General features: G+C 36.9%; 1 protein-coding gene across 2 annotated transcripts in view; it reads right to left on the bottom strand.

Moving 5' to 3' along the window:
- The window catches only part of LOC114046698 (ubiquinol-cytochrome-c reductase complex assembly factor 1), a 118114-nt gene extending 95801 nt beyond the window's left edge, over positions 1–22313 (bottom strand). The window contains exon 1 of one of the 2 annotated variants that reach the window (XM_027867125.1): positions 22214–22313. In XM_027867125.1, coding sequence (XP_027722926.1) covers positions 22214–22237 — 24 coding nt within the window. In that variant the 5' untranslated portion in view covers positions 22238–22313. The remainder of the gene's footprint in view (positions 1–22213) is intronic. The other variant, XM_027867126.1, reaches the window with a different exon arrangement.
- Positions 22314–22753: the final 440 nt, after the last annotated feature.

Genomic DNA, 22753 nt, shown 5'->3' with positions numbered 1-22753 from the left:
CTCTCAGAAAAACCTGGAAAGACTTGCATGGGCTGATGCAAAGTGAAATGTGCTGTGTAGACAGTAACAGCAATACTGTAAGATGATCAGCAGTAAATGATTTAGCTATTCTCAGCAATACAATGATCCAAGACAACTCTGAAGGACTTATGATGAAAAATGCTATCCATCCCCCAGAGAAAGAATTGATGGTGTCCGAATACAGATTGAAGCATACATTTTTTTACTTTTTTTCTTGAAGTTTTTTTTTGTCTATGTTTTCTTTCATAACATGACTATTAGGGATATATATTTTACATGACTACACTTGTATAACTTACATTGAATTGCTTGCCTTCTCAATGCGGGGGGGAAGCAAAAGAATTTGGAACTCAAAGTTTTTTTTAAAATATTTTCTCATTAGTCGTGTTGTAAATAAGAATTAGAACCAATAGGAGGAACCACAAGAAAGAAGAAACAAAACAAAACAGAAGGAAAAAAAAGAGCAAATAGCATGCTTCGATCTGCATTCACACTCTATAGTTCTTTCTCTGAATGTGGATAGCATTTTCTATCATGAGACTTTTGGGATGTCTTAGGTCCTTGTATTGCTGAGAAAAGCTAAGTCTATCAAAGTTAGTCATCACACAACGTGGCTGTTACTGTGTACAGTGTTCTGGTTCTGCTCACTCAGCGTCAGTTCGTGTAAGTCTTTCCAGTTTTTTCTGAGGTTCTCCTGCTTATCATTTCTTATAGCGCAACAGTATTTCATTACATTCATATACCACAACTTATTCAGTCATTCCCCAGCTGACGGGCATCTCCTCAATTTCCACTTCTTTGCAACCACAGAAAAGACCTGCTATAAATATTTTCGTACATGTGGGTCCTTTTCCCATTTTTAGGATCTCTTTGGGATACAGCCCTAGAAGTGGTATTGCTGGATCAAAGGTATGCATATTTTTATAGCTCTTTGGGCACAGTTCCAAATTGCTCTTGAAAATGGATCAGTTCACAACTCCAGCAACAATGCATCAGTGTGAAATTCAAAGTTTTAAAAATGAATGTTAAAAATTATTTTTATATGTGACTGGGGAAAAATAAAATACTAAAGCAAAAAAAAAAAAGAAGAAAATTGGGAAGCAGGATACTTTAGCAATTTTTAATGTTCTCCTGGAGTTTTAAAAATTTTTTCCCCTTTTCTCAAAAAACAAAACAAACAAACAAAAAAAAAAGGACAAAAATCAAAGGTTTTTTTTTTTTTAACTTCATGGAGGAAAAATTTTTTTTTAATCAAAGAAGAAACAAAAAATTATAATGCAAGTAAGTGCTTCAACATAATTACAAAAGGTACCAAATGAAATATCATAATTGTTGGGGTTTTTTTCCTATTTCCATGCTAATAAAAAAAATTTTATTTTTTTCTTTAAAATTTTTCTTTAAAATTTTTTTTTATTTAAAATTATTTAAAATTTATTTAAAATATTAAGAGAAATGACTTTAACTTGACTAATAAATAGATCCTGGTCTCTTAATTTATGCAATAGTGTTTTAATAGGAACAGTGTTTTAATTTCCAGGTCAATCCTATAACTGGTACCAGTGTTAGGTCATGTGTAGTTTGTCCTTGGAAGAATGTTTCTTTGATTTCTTTCATTGAGAATGGAGTTTTTCATCCTATAATTCTATAATTTTAATATGAAGTATCTGTCATTATTTTTGATGTGACCTGTGCTTTTATAACTTTCTTTTCCATTTATGGGTTAGTAAATCATTTTTCCATGTTGATCTCTACATTTTATTCATTGAGTCATTGCTTACATTAATTTTATCGTAATGTGTATCCCCAGCATTTAATAAAGTGACTGGCATGTAATATATACTTAGTAATTGTTTGTTGTTGTTAAAATCCCCCCCCTCCTTTTTAAAGGCAATTGGGGTTAAGTGACTTGCCCAGGGTCACACAGCTAGTAAGTGTCAAGTGTTTGGTCTGAGGCCGGATTTTAACTCAAGTCCTCCTGACTTCAGGGCTGGTACTCTATCCACTGAGCCATCTAGCTGCCCCTGAGAGAACTTTAATTTTCTGCATGATCCTGACCAATAAAGGAAGAATTTGTTGCTACAGTTGCTACAGTAGAAAAAATTTAGCTAGGCTCCCAAAAAATGAATATTTTGCTTTTTCCACTGAGTTCTTTCCATTTATCAGATTTAGGTTGCTTAATGCCTTATTGATCTGTTATTTCTTATTTCTCTTTCTCTGCTATTTACCATATTCTGGTGAAGTATAGCAAAATTTCCCATTATTAATTTTTGTACCTACTTTTCCCTTACAGAAAAGATTTTGCTACACAAATTATTAAGGGTATATATTTTTTAAATTGGGACAGGTAGGTGGTAGAGTGGAAAGAGCGGTTGGCCTAGAATCGGAAGACCTGAGTTAAAATCCAGCCTCAGACACTAGCTGTGTGTCCCTGGGCAAGTCACTTAATTAACCCTGTTTGCCTCAGTCTTCTCATCTGTAAAATGAGCCAGAGAAGGAAATGGCAAACCACTCCAATATCTTTACCAAGAAAACCCCAAATGGAGTCAAGAACAGTCAGACACAACTGAAACAACTGAACAACAACATATTTTAAATTGATATGCTCCATCTTGAATAAAAAGTTTTAGTGTAATGTGTTGTTTGTTACTCTTTTCTATAATGCTTTTGGGCTTGAATTTAACTTTGCCCAATATCATCAGCACTAGGTGGCCCTAAGAGGCAACTAGGTGACTCAACAGATAAAAGCTAGGCCTAGAGTCAGGAAGACCTGAGTTCAAGTACCATCATAGATACTTACTGGCTATGTGATCCTGGGTAAGTCACTTAAGCTGTTTGTCTCAGTTTCATCAACTGTAAAATGGAGATAATAACAGGACCTCTCTTGCAGGGTTGTTGTGAGAATCAAATAAGATAATATCTGTAAAGTGCTTGGCACACTGTGGCTGGCATGTAGTTGGCATTACAGAAATGCTTATCCCCTGAAGCATACTAAGTGCTCCCCTTTTCCTTTGTTGTTTTGTTTTGTTGTTTTATTCTTGTAGATCCTCCCATTGCTTCTAATTATTCTTAACACATCATGACTAATAGGAAAATATGCTTAACATGAATGTATGTGTAGAGCCTATATCAGATTGTATGCCGTCTGGGGGGAAAGAAATGGGAGGGGGAGAAAATTTGAAACTCAAAATCTTATGGAAATGAATGTTGAAAATTAAAAATGAATAAATTTTTTTTAAAAATGCTTATTCCCTTCTTCCCTTTCCTATTCCAGTTTCTCATGATTTGGCAGTACAGGCTATACTTTAAATTTTAATCTATTTAAATCTTTTCTAGATCAAATGTGCTTCTGTAAATAACAATTCTGCTTTTTAATCCAGTATGTAATCCTTTTTCCTTTCATTAGAGAATTCAAACCATTAACACTTATCATTGCAACTTGTTAGGTATCATTTCTTCTATCATTGTTTTTTTGAATATTTAAAAGAAAAGAACAAAATTTTTCTTATTTTTACTGTAACTGTTTTAGAACAGACTTTTATAAAAAATTAGAAAATTCACACTTGAACTTCACTCTCATATGAACTGGTTCAAAGAGAGAAGAATTATATACACATTCAGTTCTGTAGAGAAATGTAATATACCCAATAGGGAAATAAGAATGGAAGGGCTAAAAAGAAGGGAGGGGGAGAGAATAGAAGCATTGGTTAGGAGGAAAACAGACTTTTGAGGAAGGACAGGATACAAAGAGAGAGAAGAAGAAACAGAAGAAAATCAGATGAAGGAAAAGACACAGCAATCATAACTACAACTGTGAATGGGATGAACTCACCCATAAAACAGAAGTGGACAGCAGAAGGGATTAGAAACCAGAATCCTACAACATGTTCTTTACAAGAGACATATTTGAAACACAAAGACACACACAGAGTTAAAACAAAGGGCTGAAGCAGAATCTAATATGATTCAGCTGAGCTTAAAAAAAAAAGGGGGAGGAAAAGCAATCATGAAATCAGACAAAGCAAAAGTAGACCTAATTATGAGAGAGAATCATGGAAATTATGTTTTACTAAAAGGTATCAATAAACAATGAACTAATATCACAAAATTTTAAAGCAAGTTTCTCTGAAAAAGGCCTCATTTCTTTAATATGTACCGAGTATAGAACTGAGTTAAATTTGTAAAAATGAGAACCATTCCCCAATTGATAAATGGTCAAAGGATATAAACAAGCAGTTTTCAGAAGAAGAAATGAAAGTTATCTATAGCCATATAAAAATATCCTAAATTACTATTGATTAGAGAAAAGCAAATTAAAACAACTCTGAGGTACCAGCTCACACCAATCAGAAATAATAAATGCTGGAGGGGACAAGGAAAAAATAGGTACACTAATGAAGTGTTGCTAAGAACAGTGAACTAGTCCAACCGTTCTGGGAAACAATTCGGAAGTAGGTCCAAAGAGCTTTAAAACTGTGTATACTCTTTGACCCAGCAAGACCACTACTAAGTCTGTACCCCAAAGAGATCTAAGAAAAAGGAAAAAGTCCTATATATAAAAAAATATTTATAGAAGCTCTTTCTATGATGGCAAAAAACTAGAAATTTTGAGGGGATGCTCATTGCTTGGAGAATGGCTGAACAAGTTGTGGCATATGATTATGACAGAATACTACTGTGCTATGGGAAATGACAAGGGGGTTGGTTTCTGAAAAAATATAACAAGGCCTATATGAAATGATGCAAAGTGAAGTAAGAAGAACCAAGAGATCATTGTGCACAGTAAGAGCAATGTTGTAATGATGAGCAACTATGAAAGCCTTGGCTACTCTAATCAAAACAACGATCCAAGACAGTTCCAAAGAACTCATGATGAAAAAATGCTATCCACCTCCAGAGAGAGAACTGAGTGCAAACTGAAGTATAATTTCCTCACTTTCTTTATCTTTGTTGCTTTTTAAAAATATATGGTTAATATGAAAATATGTTTTGCATTATTTCACTTGTATAATGCTATCATTTTACTTGCTTTTTCAGTGGGTGGGAGTGGGAGGGAAGAAGAGAATTTGGAACTCAAAATTTAGAAGGAAAAGATTGCTTAAAAATGAATAAATAGTACATTTTTAAAGAACGTTAGAAAATTTACTTCATGATTACCATGCTCTCATACTTCCTTCTCCCTGCTATTTTTCCATTTTGCTCATGTTTTACCTACAATGTTCAAAAGAAACATTTTGTGGTTTAGTCAATACAAAACTCTAATGATGCTCACATTTGGTTAATAACCGGTTTTATTATGATTTGATGAGCATGAATTATTTTTAGTACTAATTACTTTTGACTTGGAAGTTGAGTTCTTGTTGAAATACTTCCTTGAAAAGCATGGTTTTCCATTCCCCAAATAATAAATGGTTAAGAATATGAAATAAGTTTTCAGAGGAAGAAATCAAAGTTGTCAATAGTCACATGAAAAAATGCTCTAATTCACTAGTGATTATGCAAATTACTGCATGCAAATTTAAACAATTCTGAGGTACCACCTCACACTCAGATTGGCTAAAATGAAGGAAAATGACAACTGCTGGAGGGGCTATGGGAAAATAGGTACAACAATGTACTCACTGTTGGAGCTGTGAACTAATTCAACTATTCAGGAACACAATGTGGAACTATGCCCAAAAAGCTATTAAACTTTTACCCAGCAAAATCCACAACTAGGTCTCTATACTAAAGAGATTAAAGAAAGAGGAAAAAGACCCAATATACAAAAATACTTATAACAGGTCTTTCTGTGATAGCAAAGAATTGGAAACTGAGGGTATGTCCAGGAATTAGGGAAAGGCTAAACAAGTTATGGTATGTGGATGTGATGGAATACAACCATGCTGTAAGAAACCATGAAGAGGATAGTTTCAGAAAAACTTGGATGAACTAATGCAAACTGAAGTAAGCAAAACCAGAAGAATTTACACAATAATATAAAGATAATGAACTTTGAAAGACTTGGTAACTCTGATTGGTACAATAACTAACCACAACTCCAAAGAACTCATGATAAAACATGCTATAGAGAACTGATGAAATCAAGAGTACAAATTGAAGCATCTTTTTTTCTTTCTTTTGATATGGCTAATGTGGGAATTTTTTTTTGCATAATTATACTTATTTGTAATGGATTTTGTTTTTCTTGCCTTCTCAACAAGTGGGGGATGGGGGAAGGGAAAAGAGAATTCCAAAACAGAAAATAAAACAAAACTGAATTTAAAAAGAAAAAGAAAAGCATGACTATCTCCACAGACTATTTCAGGCTTATTAAACAAGCAGTGGCCATCTCTTGCCAAAATAAATAGGCCTAATTCTGAATTCATGGTCCTTGCTTAATTTTGTACCTATAAAATTCTAATTTGCCTAACTATCCTTTGTTTTCCTCAAAAAGTACACTGTGAGCACAACTGAAGTACCATAGTATGTTATTTCTATCTTCTTTTCACTTGTTAGATTTTTTCCCCCTAGTTAAAGTTTAATTGTAACACATAAAAGGAAAGTTGAATCTTGGGAATTTGTAAAGATCCTCTAGATTCTTTATATTTGTATGCAGTTTTCCTCTTAATTTTAGAAAGCTTTCTGGAAAACTCCTTGGAAGAGGCAACTAGATGGTGCAGTAGATAGAGCACCTGCCCTGGAATCAGAAGGACCTGAATTCAAATCCAGCCTCAGGCATTCACTTACTAGCTATTTAACCCTGGGCAATTCACTTAACCTCAACTGCCTCTTAAAAAAAAAAAAAAAAAAAGACAGCCAGACTTCCTAGAATATGCTTCAGATTTTTTTCCTCTTCTAAATTTTTGAGATGTTAAGTTATCCTCCTAGTTTCTAAGATATGATGCTACATTTAAATCTGCATTTTCATTCAAAAATTAAAACATTTTCTGAACTTTCCCCATTTATTCTATTTTTTTCTTTAATTTGGTTTTTGCTATAGAAAATCTGATGTTGGTTACTTCCAATGATTTGGAGTGCTTTCCTTAATTACAGTCTCCATTTTGGCATTCTGTTTTTCATTATTTCCTTCCAATCTTTTAAATCATCTTTTAGTTTTATCTTTAATTCCTCCTATAATCATTTAACTTCCTACAAATTCTTTTATTTGCTCTTATATCATACTAGTGCTATTTTTGCTTAACTTCTTCAACCCATATGAGAATACCTCTCAGAATCTTATGTTGAGTCTTTTTTTCATCAGTGTCACTTCAGGTGTTTTAGCTTTTTTAGCTGCTCCATGATTTTTCATGGTACTGGCATAGATCTTTATTTTATACTTTACTTTGGTCTATTTTTAGCCACATATCTTTCTTTTTGGTGTTTCTGCTATTGTTTTTTGAAGCATTTGTAAGATCTACCATCATAACCGGGAAAAGGTCATATGCTTATGCTTTTTTCTATGAAATCCTTATGAGCATGATCTATGTATGTATAAAGGATATCCTTGACAAAACATGAGAAGAAAACAGGGAGGTTTTCAGAGACTGTTTTCTATAAAACACTACACATTCAGAGTCACACAACTTACTGACAGGCATAAAGACTAGAAGAACATTCTGTGCTTATCATTTACAAATGATAAAAACTACTGGATTTAGTAGAGCAAACACAGTCTTACAAATTTTCACCTCCAACAAGTTATTTTCCGTGTATGTTCTTTGGTAAATGCACCCACAGAGTTCAAAGAGTTTGTTCAATTAATTTCTGGAATATTAACATCAAGCAAGAATAACTTCAGCAGAGTTGAAGGATAAAATAAATCCACATAAATCATCAGTGTTTCTGTATATAACCAGCAAAATCCAGCAGGAAGAGGTAGAAAATCAAGTCAACAAACATTTATTAAGTGCTCCCTTGTGCCAGGTACTATAAAGGACTAGGGACACAAAAAAGTGTCCCTGCAATGCCTATCAATTGGGGAATGGCTGAACAAATTATGACATATGAATAAGATAGAATACTGTTGTGCTAAAAGAAATGAAGGAAATGGTTTCAGAAAAACCTAGAAAACTTGTATGACCTGATGCAGAGTGCAGTGAGTAGAACTAGGAGGATAATTTATGCAGTAAGAACAATATTGTAAAGATAAGGAACTCTGATCAACACAAAGACCAACCACAACACCAAGAACTCACTATGAAACAAGCTATCTACCTCCTGATAGACTCAGAGTAAAAACTGAAGCACATTTTCTTTTATTTCTTTCCTTCTTTCTTTTCTTAGACATGGCTAATGTGGAAATTTGTTTCGCATGATGTAATTATTTGTAATGGTTTTTGTTTTTCTTGCCTTCTCAATGGATGGAGGGGAAAACAGAATTGAATAGCTAACAGTTACATAGTACTTTAAAGTTTGCAAATCACTTTACATATTCTCACTTAATACTCACAATCCTGCAAGTAGGTGATTATCATCCCCATTTTACAGATCAGAAAGCTGAGGCCTAGAGAGGTTGAGTGACTTGCCAGGATTCAGAGTTATTAAATGTCTGTGGTGGGTTTTGAACCTAAGTCCTTCTAACTCCAAGTCTAGCACTCTATATACTATTCCATAGTAATTCTTCATATCAACAGTATCAAAAATTCATAGTGGTTAATAAAAACTAAAAAAAAAAGATCAATGGATTTGGTAGGAGGTCACTGATGACCTTTGAAAGAACAGTTTCAATATGGCAATAAGGGAACAGAAGCCAGCATGCAAAGGGCTGAAGGATAACAGGAAGTGAGGAAGTAGGGGTATCAGTCATGACAAAATTGTCTTGACATGTTTAAGAGAATGAAGGGGACAGGAGTTAAAAGGGAAAGAAGAGAAAATGAGAATGTTCAGATACAAATGGGAAGTAACTTACAGTAAAGAAAATATGACTACTGGAGATCCTAGAAGAGGCAAAAAACAAAAATGGAGGGATCAGCCTCAGTGAAGAGTAGGTTTACTTCTTACGCTGTGACTAGAAGAGCAGATGATTATTCTACGAAATTCTGAAGAATGAAGGAGAAGAGCTATGGGAGCCCACATGAGATGTCCTCTATCTTTTCGGTGTAGTAAGAGACTAGGTTTATTGCTATCAGGGTGAAAGGAAAAAAAGTTTGCAATCTCTGCATCATGAAATACAGTAGAGAGGGCTCAAGGAGGATTGTCAAGGAGCAGTAAATTCCTAGATTATATACCATATACTGTAATGGGTAAAATCAGAGGGATGAATATTGTTCAACTCTCAAGAAACAACATGGTATACTGCAGGTGTGGGGAACCTATGGTCCTCAAGTGAGGCCCTTTGACTGAATCCAAACTTCACAGCACAAATCCCCTTGATAAAAGGATTTTTCCAATATACTATAGTGGATAAAAGGCCAGCCTTGGAGTCAGGAAGACTGAGAGAGTCAAGCACTACCTCTAGCACACATTTGTTTTATAAACATGGGCAAGTCACAACTTTTCAATGCCCCAGGAAATTCTCAAAAATAATAAGTTACAGGCAGTTTGGTCTACATCTGAGAGTGATCTTCACACTGAAGATTCCCCAAACCAATAAAATCAGAGGTCAGGTCAAAACAACCACTACCAATATAGTTTAAGAAATGATGTAGCAGAAAGAGCAATGGGTTTGAAGTAGGAAGTATATGAATCCAAACTCGTTACTTGCTAGTAGTGTGATATGGCACATGTTACCTAGAGACAGCTAAGTAGCACAGTGGATAGAGTGTTGTTGGCCTAGGAGTCAGGAAAACATGAGTTCAAACCTTGACTGAAACATTATCTGGGCATGTCACTTAACCTGTCTCAGTTACCTCATCTGCAAAATGAAGAGACTTCACAGTTTTGAAGGTCTCTTCCAAATTTATCTAGTTCAATTACTTGATGAACTCACAGTTCCTTCATCTGTAAAATAGGTGTAATACTTGGCACTATCAAATTTAAATACAAATTTATTTTGAATAACAAATAAGATGGCATATATAAAAGATTCTGAAGAGTGATTTTAAAATGTTAAGTTATTATAACTATTATTATTGAAATGACATATCTTTTTGCGGGAAAGAGAACAGAATCAAACTTCTAGAAACCTAAAAGTTTCCATTCAGACAAGACAAATTCAAATTTAAAAATGTTCTACTTCTGCTGAGGTTTGTAATTTTTTTTTAAAGGACTGTGATTTAGAGGTTTCTTTGGTTTTCTATTTTAACTGAAAAAGACCTACCAGCATTATTCAGCGTCAGCTGCTACTTTCCTAAAAATTCAAATATGGAATAAGACAAAACATGTTAAGTTTCATCCCAAAAAAAGAAATGGGAGGAAAACGCAAGAAGGAACAAGGTGAACTTTTGGAAAATTTTCTGAAGAATTTCATCACTTATTTTTTCAATATCAACAGAAATGTGTCAACATAATTTGGGCTCTACTTGGCCTTATATCAATATTTTAAATCAATTCTTATTAGTAAACAGTCACTTCAATCTCAGCCTTCCTTCTCCATTCACACAGGAATGAAGGAAGGAAGGGAGGAATGAAGGAGGGACAGAAGGAGGAAAGGAAGGAAGGGAGGGACAAGGGAAGGATTTATTAAGTGCCTACTATGTGCCAGGCCCTGTGCTAAAGGCTTTACAAATATTTCATTTTATTCTTATAAGAGATTGCTATTATCACCCCCATTTTATAGTTGAGGAAACTGAAGCAGACAGAAGTTAAGTAAGTTGCCCAAGGTTACAAGAGCTAGTATGAGTCTGAGGCCAGATTTTAAATCAGGTCTTTCTGATTGCAGGTCCAGCTATCTATCCCCTCTTACAGCTACAACTCTGGTCCTGACACTCAACTGTGCCTAAATTAAAACAAGAAGGTCCTCTTCCCCTTAATCTGTAATATATAGTTGCAAAAATCATGTTCCTTGGTTAAGAACAGCTTACATTTATGTGGCACACCTTAAAACTTAAAAATGCTTTGCATACATCAGTCCATTTGACCATCAAAACATAAAGCAGGCCTGTAGCCGCCAAAGGATTTCAGGTAGCCTGCAAAAAAAAGGAAAAGATGTAAAAGAAAGTAAAGATGTAAGGAGAGATTTGTCTGTGCCCTGCTTAATCCACCTTCCACTAGTCACTATTGTGCCCATCATGTAATCTGGTGGTGGGTTACCACTGCATACTCTCTCCTGTTTGTCACATGACTGTAGAGGAGCAAGAGTTGTATCTTTTTGCTGTGTTTTCAGTCGTTACTAAATGTAAACAGTAAGAAAACCTGAAAAAAGTATTAAAACTTGTACCACTTAACAAAGTACTTTTAAACATTAATGTGATTTCATGACAAATAAAAATCTTAAGTATTAAGTGTAATTAATTGATATTAATTGAAATTTTCCCTTTTAAAATATGATTTGCAAAATAGTTTAATCATCATTTATACCTTCTGCAGCCCAAAAAAGTTCAGCCCATTTTAATTTTGGTCTCCACCTATTACCAAGGTGTGCAGGTCTGACATAAAGTATCTTTATTGCCATTTTGCAGATGAAAAAAAAAAAAACGAGGCTGAAAGATGTTAAGAAATTGTGTCACAAAGCTAATCAGTGGCAGAGCCAGGACACAAAATTTTCTCTTATGACTCCAGATGGGGGGGCAGCTAGAGGGCACAGTGGATAGAGTACCTGCCTTTGAGTCAAGAGGACCTGAATTCAAATCTGGCCTCAGACACTTAACACTTACTAGCTGTGCACCTTAGGAAAGTCATTTAACATTTAACCCTGATTACCTCACCAAAAAGAAAAAGAAAAAGACTCCAGATGCACTGTTCTTTCCACTATACTCTGTGAGCCTCTCTTTGTATTGCTTTTGAACACGTGTTCTTTCTCAGAAACCTGAAGTCAATCCCAAATGCTTCTTTAATCAAATTAAGAAGCTTGATTATAAATCATATTTTCAAAACTTTAAAGAGCCCTAAAGATGTACAACCTCCTCAGTTTACAAATGAAGAAACTAAGGTCCTGAAGGGAATAGACTGCATATAGTCAGGCTGTGATAGTGGCAGAACCTAGACTACCAACTCAATATTCTTTCTACTAAACCAAACTGCCTCTCTTTAAGATTTCCACTGAGTCCCTACTGCCTAACTTCTCTATCTAACCACACACTTCCTGGTGTTCAGTAATCCAGACAAAGCCAATCTCCTAGCTGTCTTTCTCCACTCCTGAGCCACTCGTCCTCCTTATTAAACAACATTCTCTACCTTCCTTCACAGGTGTGCTAAAACTTCATTTCCTTCATAAAAGCTTTGCAGACCCATCCCACTTGGCTCCAGTTACTCCATTCACTGTTCTTTTCCTCTCCACCCTCACCCAATAACTCAGATTTACACATGTGTTTAGACTTCTTTGACTAACTTACATGTCTGTGTTCCAGCCCAAGTACAGAAACTGGCTATTTTTTCAGAGTTACGTTCTATACCCTTGGGTAGACATGCCAGGTGAGTAGTTATGGATGATGAAGGAGTAATGGCTTTGCTGTTAGTTGTGATCTGTCTCTCTGAGTTGAAATTTACAGCATTTCTAAGCCCTGTTCCAGTGATCTGTATTCAGATATTGAGGAATATATTTTCTGCAGCTACCAAGAGGCTGATAGACCCAGTAGCAGTCACCAAGGACAGGATAGATAAAGATAAAGGAGGACAGGAAACTGTCCACACAGAAACTATGAGAATAGAACCTTCCCTATTTTCTGGAATGGCCTAACTTGTTTATGTAGTTTGGTACTTTTTGCCTCTCAAAGTTAAATTCATCATTCTGTTATTTCATTCTCTTTAAATTAAGTTTGTGTCACTGAACTGCGCATACCCTTTGATCCACTGGTTCTACTACTAGGTCTATGCCCCAAAGAGATCAAAGAAAGAGAAGGATACATATGCACAAAAATATTTATAGCAGCTTTTTTAATAGTGGGATTGGAAACTAAGGTGGTGTCCATCAACTGACGAATGGCTGAACAAATTGTGGTATGTAAATATAAAAGAATACTATTATGCAGTAAGAAATGACCAAAGAGACAGTTTCAGGGAAACCTGGGAAGAGTTGTATGAACTGATGCATAATAATGTGAGCTATCATTTTATATAATCAATTTATATACTAATAGCACTGTGAAGACGAATAACTTTGACTGAAAAACTCTGATTAAAGACCAACCACAATTCTGGAGGACCAGTGATGAAGCAGTAATCAAGCATGCTACCCACCTCCAGACAAAAAAGATAAACTTAAGATACAGAATAAGACATAATATTTTGGGACATGGCCAATGTTTAATTTGTTTTGACAATGAATATGTTACAAGGGTTTTATTTTTCTTTCTTTTTCAATGCGGGGTAGGAGAGAGAAAGTAAATACTTGTGGATTAAAAATAAATTTCTTTAAAAAAGAATGAAAATTTCTTTAAGTAAAGGAAAAAAATTAGCTTGTGATTCAGTTTTGGAAGTAGAAGTACTGTAATGGAACGAACTAAATTGCTCTTCAGCGTGTCATCTAATCACACTAGTATAATTTAGGTCAAAGTTCAACAAATTTTAGATGGCAGATTACCAGGGTACCCCAAAAGTTCGTTTATCTACCCAGCATCTCAAACAAATAGCAATTTAAATATTAAACTTCATCCATTAAGATTCATACTAAAAAAAAATTAACTGTATAATTATAATGGCCAAACTTCACCACAGAGAAGAGTTTAGAAAGTATAACTAACTCCCTTCACTGCAGAGGTGGGAGACTATGAGCATGAAATATTGAAAATACTATCAAACATAGTCAATGTATTGCTTAAGTTGGCTTTACTTAACTTTTTTCTCTTAAAATATTTGTTACAAGAAATGTATTGCTATAGTAGGGCAAGGGATATGTTCAAAAATGAATGTGACGCTAATGCATTGTTGGTGAAGTTGTAAAATGATCCAACCATTTTGGAGGGCAATTTGGAACGATGCCCAATGGGCTATAAAAATGTGCATACTCTTTGATCCAGCAATAACACTTGTAGGCCTGTATCCCAAAGAGATCATACAAATGGGAAAAGAACCCACATGTACAAGAATATTCATAGCAGCTTTTTTTGTGGTGGCAAAGAACTGGAAATTGAGGGAATGCCCATCAATCGAGGAATGGCTGAACAAGTTGTGGTATATGAATGTAATGGAATACTATTTCTTACAGAAATGATGAGCAGGCTGACTTCAGAAAAACCTGGAAAGACTTGTATGGTCCGATGCTGAGTGAAATGAGCATAACCAGGAGAAAGTTGTACACAGTAATAGCCACGTGTGATGACTAGTATTGATAGACTTAATCCTTCTCAACAATACAAGGATCTGAGACATCTCCAAAGGCCTCACAATGGAAAATGCTATCCACATCCAAAGAAAGAAATATGGAGTTTGAATGCAGATCAAAGGATACTATTTGCTCTTTTTTTTCTTCTGTTGTGTTTTGTTTCCTCTTTCTGGTGGTTCCTCCTATTAGTTCTAATTCTTACTTAAAATATCACTAATGTGAAAATATGTTTAATAGGAATGTATATATATAGCCTATATCAGATTGTGCGCCGTCTTGGGGAGGGAGGTGGGAAGGAAGGGCGAGAAAAATTTAAAATTCAAAAGCTTTTGGAAGTGATTGTTGATAATTCAAAATAAATTAATTTTTTAAAAAATGAATGCAATGTAACAACAAAAGGCATCAATTATTTATGTGTGTATGTGTGTATCTACATATATTTAAAGACTCTTACTGGAAACTCTGACTAAGTTATTGGCTCCACCTTCTCCAAGAAGGAAGAGAATGAAGTTCTCTGTCAGGGGGCCCAATTGGAACTGCTTTGCTCTGCCTTTTTCTTCACTGCCTAATCCCCTCTTGACCACTGAGACCACCAGGACCCTACAGGAGAACAAGGAGCTCATTTCTCATAAGCCAAAGTCCATTACAAGCACACCTGTATCTGGATCATTCTTCCTCCAAACAACCAATGAACAAATATTTATTAAACTATTATATTTATATTATTTATTAAAGTATTATATTTATACAAGTATGGATTAATAATATATCATTAAGTATTTGTTAAGCAATAATTTATTATTGCCTACTATGTGCCAGACGTTGTGTTAGTGTTGGGATTACAAATACAAAAGTGAGACAGTCCAGCTTCTCCTCCTCTCTGACCCCCACAAACTACAGCTACAACAGTAGGACCATAGGATTTAGTACTAGCAGGAATCTTGGAGATGATATGGTCAAATGACCTCATTTTATAGATAAGGAAACTGAAACCTAGTGGAGTGACTTTTCAAGGTCACACAGAGAGAAAGCAGAAGAGTCAGCATTTGAATTCAGGTCTTCCTACACTCCACTGCATTGCTTCTCCATTTTCCTCTGAATACACCCACTCTCAATAGCATAAAAAACTATGGATAAAATATGTTGGACCATTTGGTAGTATACTGAATAAAGCAGAATGTTGCTGTGGAAAGAGGCCCGGACTGGGAGGCATAAGCCCTGGGTTCTAATGTCAGCTCATGTGTGACCTGCTCTGTTTTATGGGTCATTCCAGCTCTGACATTCTAGGCTTTAAGGTCACTTCTGGTGTTCTGATTCTATGAAATTTGTTTGGTTCTTAGGTTTTAAGGGCTAGGCTAGTTCCTAGATATAAAGTAAATTTATTCAGTCCTGCTTTAAATCATTTGAATATGGTTACTGTTTCCTAAGAATACAGAATAGTTTTCTGCAATGTGTTGCATTTCTCGCTAGGTAAAAGCATCTACTATAGAACTAGTGAAACCTCACCCTGACAATGAGCATGCACAGTTGCAAGGCTGGAGTTAAGTGGCATTTTCAGTGTGTCTATTATCTATTCTTCCTAAATACATCTAAGGAAAGGGAACTGAGGCCAAGGAGACGGGTAAGAAAAGGAAAGGTAGCAGCTATCTATGACAACCCTAAAATACTACTTGAAGAAAAATACAAAAGAACTTATTCAACTTAAAAGTGGGAATGAATGAAACTTTTTTGCCAAGCATCTGGGCTTTGAGAAATCAGGCAGGGACAATCTTATACTTCTTTACAATCCCTAAAGCACCCAGCAGATGTTCAGCAAGTATCTATAAATTTGCTGTATAGCAGTATTATTGTCTAGCAAGGTGCTTAATGTTTTATTGATTATCATCAACTAATCCTCACTGAATTCCTTTTGTATTTCATACTCTGATACACACTAAAATCATAACATTAGAATGAGATCTTAGATGTCACCTACAATTGCCAAACATAATGGTCTTTTTTCTCCTCAATCTTTTCACAGCCTCCTTGACTTATCCACAGTATCTGACACTGTTGAATACCTTCTCCTCCTGAACACTCTTCTCTCTTCTCTAGACTTCCATGACATTCTCTCCTGGTTCTCCTCCTATCTATCCTAACATTTCTTCTCAGTCTCTTGCTGTCTTGGTTTTTCACCCATGTCACATTCACTGACTAGAGGCATCCCTATCCTAGACCCTTTTCTCTTGTCTCATTGATTCAGCTCTCATGAGTTCAATTAGCATCTCAATGTAGATGATTCCCAGATATATACAATCTTCAATACAATACAATTAAGTCTCTTGGGCTCCAGGTCTACATAACCCACTGCTTTTTAGATATCTTAAACTGGATGTCTAGTAGGCATCTCAAACACATGTCCAAAACAGAAATGATAAATCCCCAAACTCTCCCCTCTTATCAATATCCATCCTATTAGTTGAAGATGTTACCACCCTCCCAGGCTCTAAGCCTAAGTGTCATTTCTTACTCCTTACTCTCGCTAACCCCAATTATCCAATCTGATGCTGAGTGTTCTTGTTTCTGCCTCACAGCTCCAGGAATTTTCTTTGACTATCCTCCATACCTGGAATCCTCTCCTCCCTCCTCATCTCTGCTTCCTCATATCCCTGGCTTCCTTCAAGTCTCAACTAAAATCCCACCTTCTACAGGAAGCCCTTTCCCAATCCATCTTAATTCTAGTGCCTTCCCTACATTAAGTATTTCCTATTTATCCTACACATAATTTGTGTGTATTTGTTAGTTTGTCTTCCAGTTAGACTGTGAACTCCTTGAGTTTAGGGATTGTCTTTTGCCTCTTTTTTGTATCCTCAGTGATTAGCATAGTGATTGGCACATAGTACATGCTTACTAAGTGCTTACTGACTCACTCATGACTTATCTTTTCTCCACTCACAAAACTACGACCCTAGTTCAGGTTCCTCATCACCTTTTACCTGATTACTGCAATAGCCTTCTAAATGGTCTCCCTGGCTCATGTTCTAATCCAACTTCTACTCAGCTGCCCAGATGACTTTTCTAAAACAGGTCTAACCATGTCTCACACAGACACACAGACACACACACACACCCACTCCATGACCTCCAATGGCATCCTATTATTTCCATGATAAAATATAAATTCTCATGTTTGACACTGAAAGACCTTTCAGTCTTCTTACACTTTCCTCCCCTACACACATACAGCTATACTGGCCTATTTGCTGCTATTCCTTAAACACAACATTCCAACTTTGTGCCTTTACACTATTTCCCATGGCTGGACTGCTTTCCCCCCTCCCTTGCCCTCTTAGTTACCCTGGTTTCTTTCAAGATTTGCTGTGATCTCACCTTCTGCAGAAACTTTTCCTGGTCTCCCCAGCTGCCACTGCCTTCCCCCCCAGATAATTTTCCATCTATTTTGTATATATTTTGAATGCACCTAGTGATTGAAATAAAGTTTCCCTATCATAAATGTAAAATCTCTGATATTTTTGTATGTCTTTGTACCCTCAGCACTTAGCATATCGCTAAGAGTTTAATAAATGCTTGCTGACTGATGACTGATCTTCCATTCATATCAGGAATCCCTTCTACTAACATAGGATCTTAGATGTAGAGCTAGAAGGGACCTCAGGGTCATTCTATTCCAAATTCTTTATTTTTCAGATGAGGAAACTGAGGTCCAGAGGTTAAGGGATTTGCACAAAGCCACACAAGTTCCAAGGCAGAATTTGAACCCAGGTCCTCTGACTCCAACTCCAGCTCTCTTTACAGTATTTAGTGCTTCCCTCAAAACCTTTTAATCCTCCTCTTCAACAAATGACAACAATAACAGCAGGTGACATTTATACACTTCATAATATTTGATCATCACAACAAACCCATGAAACATGTAGTACTGATATTATTCTCATTTCAGATGGGAACCAGAGGCAGAGTGATTAAGTGACTTGCCCAAGGTAATGGGTAGCTACCAGGTAAACAGAGATGAGGTAGAAGAAAGAGAGATAAATACTTAAAGAATCTCCTTTAAAATAACCTTAGCAGGGTATTAGGGGAGAGGGAGAAGGAAACAAGCTCCATCAAAATAACAACATGGATACTTTCAGGCCCTTGATAAACAATCAGGCAGCCCAGAGGCACCAGAGCCAGTCCCACAAAATACAATTTTCACAATGATTTACAAATCCAAATAGAACAGAACTGTATTCATCCTTTCCTCTTCTCTCTTTTCTCTCATTTTCTTTTTCTCCTCTTCTCCCACTCTTACCTTTCCTTTTCGCCATTATTTCTCTTAATTAATCCCCCTTATAGTGTATCTTAGCCTATTCAGTAAGCATGTTACAGAGACAAACTTTGAAAGACTTAAGAATTCTGATCAATGCAATGACTAACCACAATTCCAGAGAACACGATGAAATATGCTACCCATTTCCTGATAGAGAGGTGATTAACTGAGGGTACAGACTGATATATATATAGATATAGATATATAGGTATATTTTTTTTTGGACATAGTCAATGCTGGAGTTTGTTTTGCTTGATTATACATATTTGTTGCAATGGTTTTGTCTTGTAAAAGGGTTGGCAACAAAAGTGGGAGAAGAAAGAAAATATATTTTTGTTCATTAAAAAAAATAAAATAAAAAACCTCTTGGTACTTCAGGCAACTCTAAGACTGTAAATTGCAGAGAAGTTTTGCACCTACTACATTGGTGGAGTAAGTTTCTCAACAGAAGCTCCAAATGCTAGTGAAATCAGAAATCTAGTCCCTATCTCTGGCTACATTTATGGTCTCCCTGGATTAGAAAGTAAACTGCTTCAGGGCAAGGACTCTCTTGTCTTCCTATCTCCCACAGTGCTTAGAAGAACATTTAATGCTTTTTCATGAGAAAATGTGTTTTTCTTGACTATGTATATTTGCTACAGGGGTTGTTTTGTTATGTTTTGTTTTCATTTCAAGGGAGGGTCCAGAAGGGGTTGATATAATAAAAGAAATCACTAAAACTTTTTTTTTAAGTAACAACCTTAGTTTCCCAGCAGATAAAAGAAAATCCCTGAGAATCTTACCAAACAACATTCTCAATTCATAAGTTAGTAAGACTCTTGCAGTAGTCACTATACAATGGGCAGAGGAAGAGGGTCTAGATTCCAAAGCAAGACCCTTTCGATATACAAGGAGCAAAGATCACAGTGGCTTCTGGTACATTCCACTTCACTGTTACATTAACATTTATAACTTCTTGACTATGTAGTGCCAATAAGAGTTTCCTGGGGTACTTTAGGGACAAAGGAATAGAGATGCAATAGCCTATATGCTTAAGAATGTTAATAGCTGTATGGAAGCTGGTAAAAAGATAATATGTGGTTCCAGAGGATAGTACTAGGGATAATAAGGTTAGCAAGTTTTATTAATCTATTTTGTAGGGTTTTCATGTCATGTAAAGGTTGGACTAAATGACTTCTTAAGCCCCTATTAGCTCTAAAATTTTATGATTCAATAAGTTCAAAGATCACTATTAACTGAAGTAACCATGGAAGTCTTCATGAAGGAAACAAAACTTTAACTAGACCTTGAAGAATGGGTACAAATTGAATAAACAGAGAGGAAGAACATTCCAGGAATAAACAAAGGCACAAGGTGGTAGGAAAGGCATATTTGGGGAACATTAAGGAAACCAATTTGGTTGAAGTGGAAGGTTTTGGTGAGAATAACATGGTGAAAACACTACTTTAAAAAATTACTTTGGGGGGCAGCTAGGTGGCGCAGTGGATAGAGCACCGGCCCTGAAATCAGAAGGACCTGAGTTCACATCCGGCCTCAGACCAAACACTTGACACTTACTAGTTGTGCGATCCTGGGCAAGTCACTTAACCCCAACTGCCTAAACATTAAAAAAACAAAACGAAAAAAATTACTCTGGTAGCCAGTGGAGGCTAAAATGGAGTCAGAGGAAGTAGAAGTGGGAATAATTACAATGCTGTAGCAGTCACAGAACACAAATGACTGTCACATTGATATGATGCTTTAAGTTTTATAAAATTAGGGGCAGTAGGATATGATGGAAAGACCACTGGATTTCATGGCCTGACCTTATAACTTTAGATTTCCTGGATCTCAGTAAATTTATAATCTTTATTCACTCACTTAATAGACATTAAGCGCCTACTGTGTGCAGAGAGCATTCTATGCTCAAATCTAAGGGAAATGCAAGGTTTAGGTAAGACACTGCTCCTGCCCCCAGGTGGTCTAATCTTACAATTTTTCAGGAAAAGAAGCACTGTGGCACTTATTTTAGATGAGGCAGTTTTTCAGGAAAGTAGCACTGCATCATCCTCAGATTAGTTATCCTCCAAGCATTTCCTCAAAGATATTTATCCACAAGAGTAGGTCTTGGAGCCAGGAAAACATAGGTTTGAGTTCTGCCTCTGACACACACTCTTTGTGACCCTGAGCGAGTCAGTTATCAGAGCTCTAGTTGTAGCTTGGTGGCACGGTGGATTTAACACTGGAGTCAGATTGCAGTTCAAATCCTGGTTCAAACACCAGCTGTGAGATCCTGGGCAAGTCACTTAAGCTATGCCTCAGCTTACTCATTTGTAAAATAGGGATAATAACATCTACCTCCCAGGATTGTTGTATGGGTAAAATGAAATATTTGTAAAGTTATTACATACCTTAAATAGCTATAAAAATATTAGCTAATAATGTTACCATTACTATTATCATGAGACAACTATCTAAGACTATGAATTATAGAGAAAATGCAGACCCACATGGGTAGAGGAAGTTTCCTCCTCCAAGAGGTAGGTCAATGAAATCATAGGTCCCATCCCTATCTCTTTTTCCACAATTTTGACTTTGTATTAATAGTCTTTAAAATCTTTTAAGAATCTAAAGCTGCTAACATAAATATTGTTTTATATAAACACAATACAGCAAGACTTCCACCTGGGAGGAAGGTTAGAGATGGACAAATTTAATCCCACTATTTTACAGGGAAGGAAACTGAAGCCCAGAGAAAAGTGGCTTGGCTAAAAATCACACAAGTAGCAAGTAGTAAGACCAGTATTCCAATCCAAATTTTCTGCCTCCAAATCCATTGGACATTCCACTGTTCTACAGGATCTAACGAAATAAAGGGCTCTAGCTCCTCTGAGATCTGTCCACTACTCCAGGCTGGCTAAGATCATTAAAAACATTTTCATCAACAGAAGTACTGATATACAGTGGAAGGGGAAAATGACTAGCCTTGGTTTTCTATCACTTACCAACTATATGATTTAGGATTTTGACCTGGAAGGGACTTTAGAGAGGGACCATCGAATCCAATCTCCCCTTTTATTTCTCAACAGATGAATGAACTGAGGCCCAAGAGTGGTGAAGCAACTTGCTTCAAGGTCACACAAGGAGCAAGTTAGTAAGTAGCAGAGCTGTACCTCAGTTTCCTCCTCTGTAAAAAGAACTGGGCCGTGATAAGTTTCCAAGGTCTCTCTCAGTTTTATGCCTTGTCCACACCTCAACCAGAGATAACACAGCCGCAGCTAGTGACGAGGATGGACGTCCAGGGTGGCTGAAGTCCATCCGAGGAGACGCCAGTCTTTCTGCTCCTGAGGAGCCCACATCTAGGGTCAAAGCCCTGTCGGGGAATGGTGATCTGTAGAACCTGCCTCAGTTTCCCCCACCCAGAACCTGTCACTTGCTCCGGCCCCGTACTCCCACAGTCCCCTCGGGAGGTCCCAGCTTCCCTCCTCTACCCCCGCAGAAAAGACGCCCCTGCCCCTAACCCCAGGGCCAGCCAAGGGAAAACGGAAAGTCATTCCATCACTCACAAGGACTCGCCACAACAGCGCCATGTTCCTCAACAAACATTTCCGGGTGGAAGGGTGAATTTCCGGAGTTCGCAGCTGGAGGAGACTTTTCTCGGGCGGAAAACGGGCAACGATTGCGCAAGCGCAGAGCCGAGCGTAGGCGCGCGCCCGCACGCGCGCCCCCAAAGCGCTACTCTTGCCCTCCTCCCTGCAGTTGCGTCACAACGGCGCACCCCGCGATTGTCTTAGATTGGTCCTGCCCCCCCTGCTTCCACAACATTCTCTCATTGACCAGTCCCTGGTTCTTGATGTTAATAGGCGTGCTCTCTCAGACCCCAACCCTCCCCCCGACCTCTCCCAAACCTTCCCTGCGTTGAGACCCGCCCCAACCAACGGTCACGGGGACCTCGTTCTCTTCACAGGCTCTTCCCCCGCCCCCCCCCCCCCCCCCCGCTTCACTCACACACCTCCCCCACTGAATATTCCCATTTTATCCCTATATCCACCGTTTTCTTCCAGACCCCCATCCTCCAACAGACCCTCTCACAGCCTTCGCTAATA

This window comes from Vombatus ursinus, unplaced genomic scaffold (assembly GCF_900497805.2).
Source record: "Vombatus ursinus unplaced genomic scaffold, bare-nosed wombat genome assembly UNPS02014785.1, whole genome shotgun sequence".
NCBI lineage: Eukaryota > Metazoa > Chordata > Mammalia > Diprotodontia > Vombatidae > Vombatus > Vombatus ursinus.
This window is presented reverse-complemented; position numbering and strand designations above follow the sequence as displayed.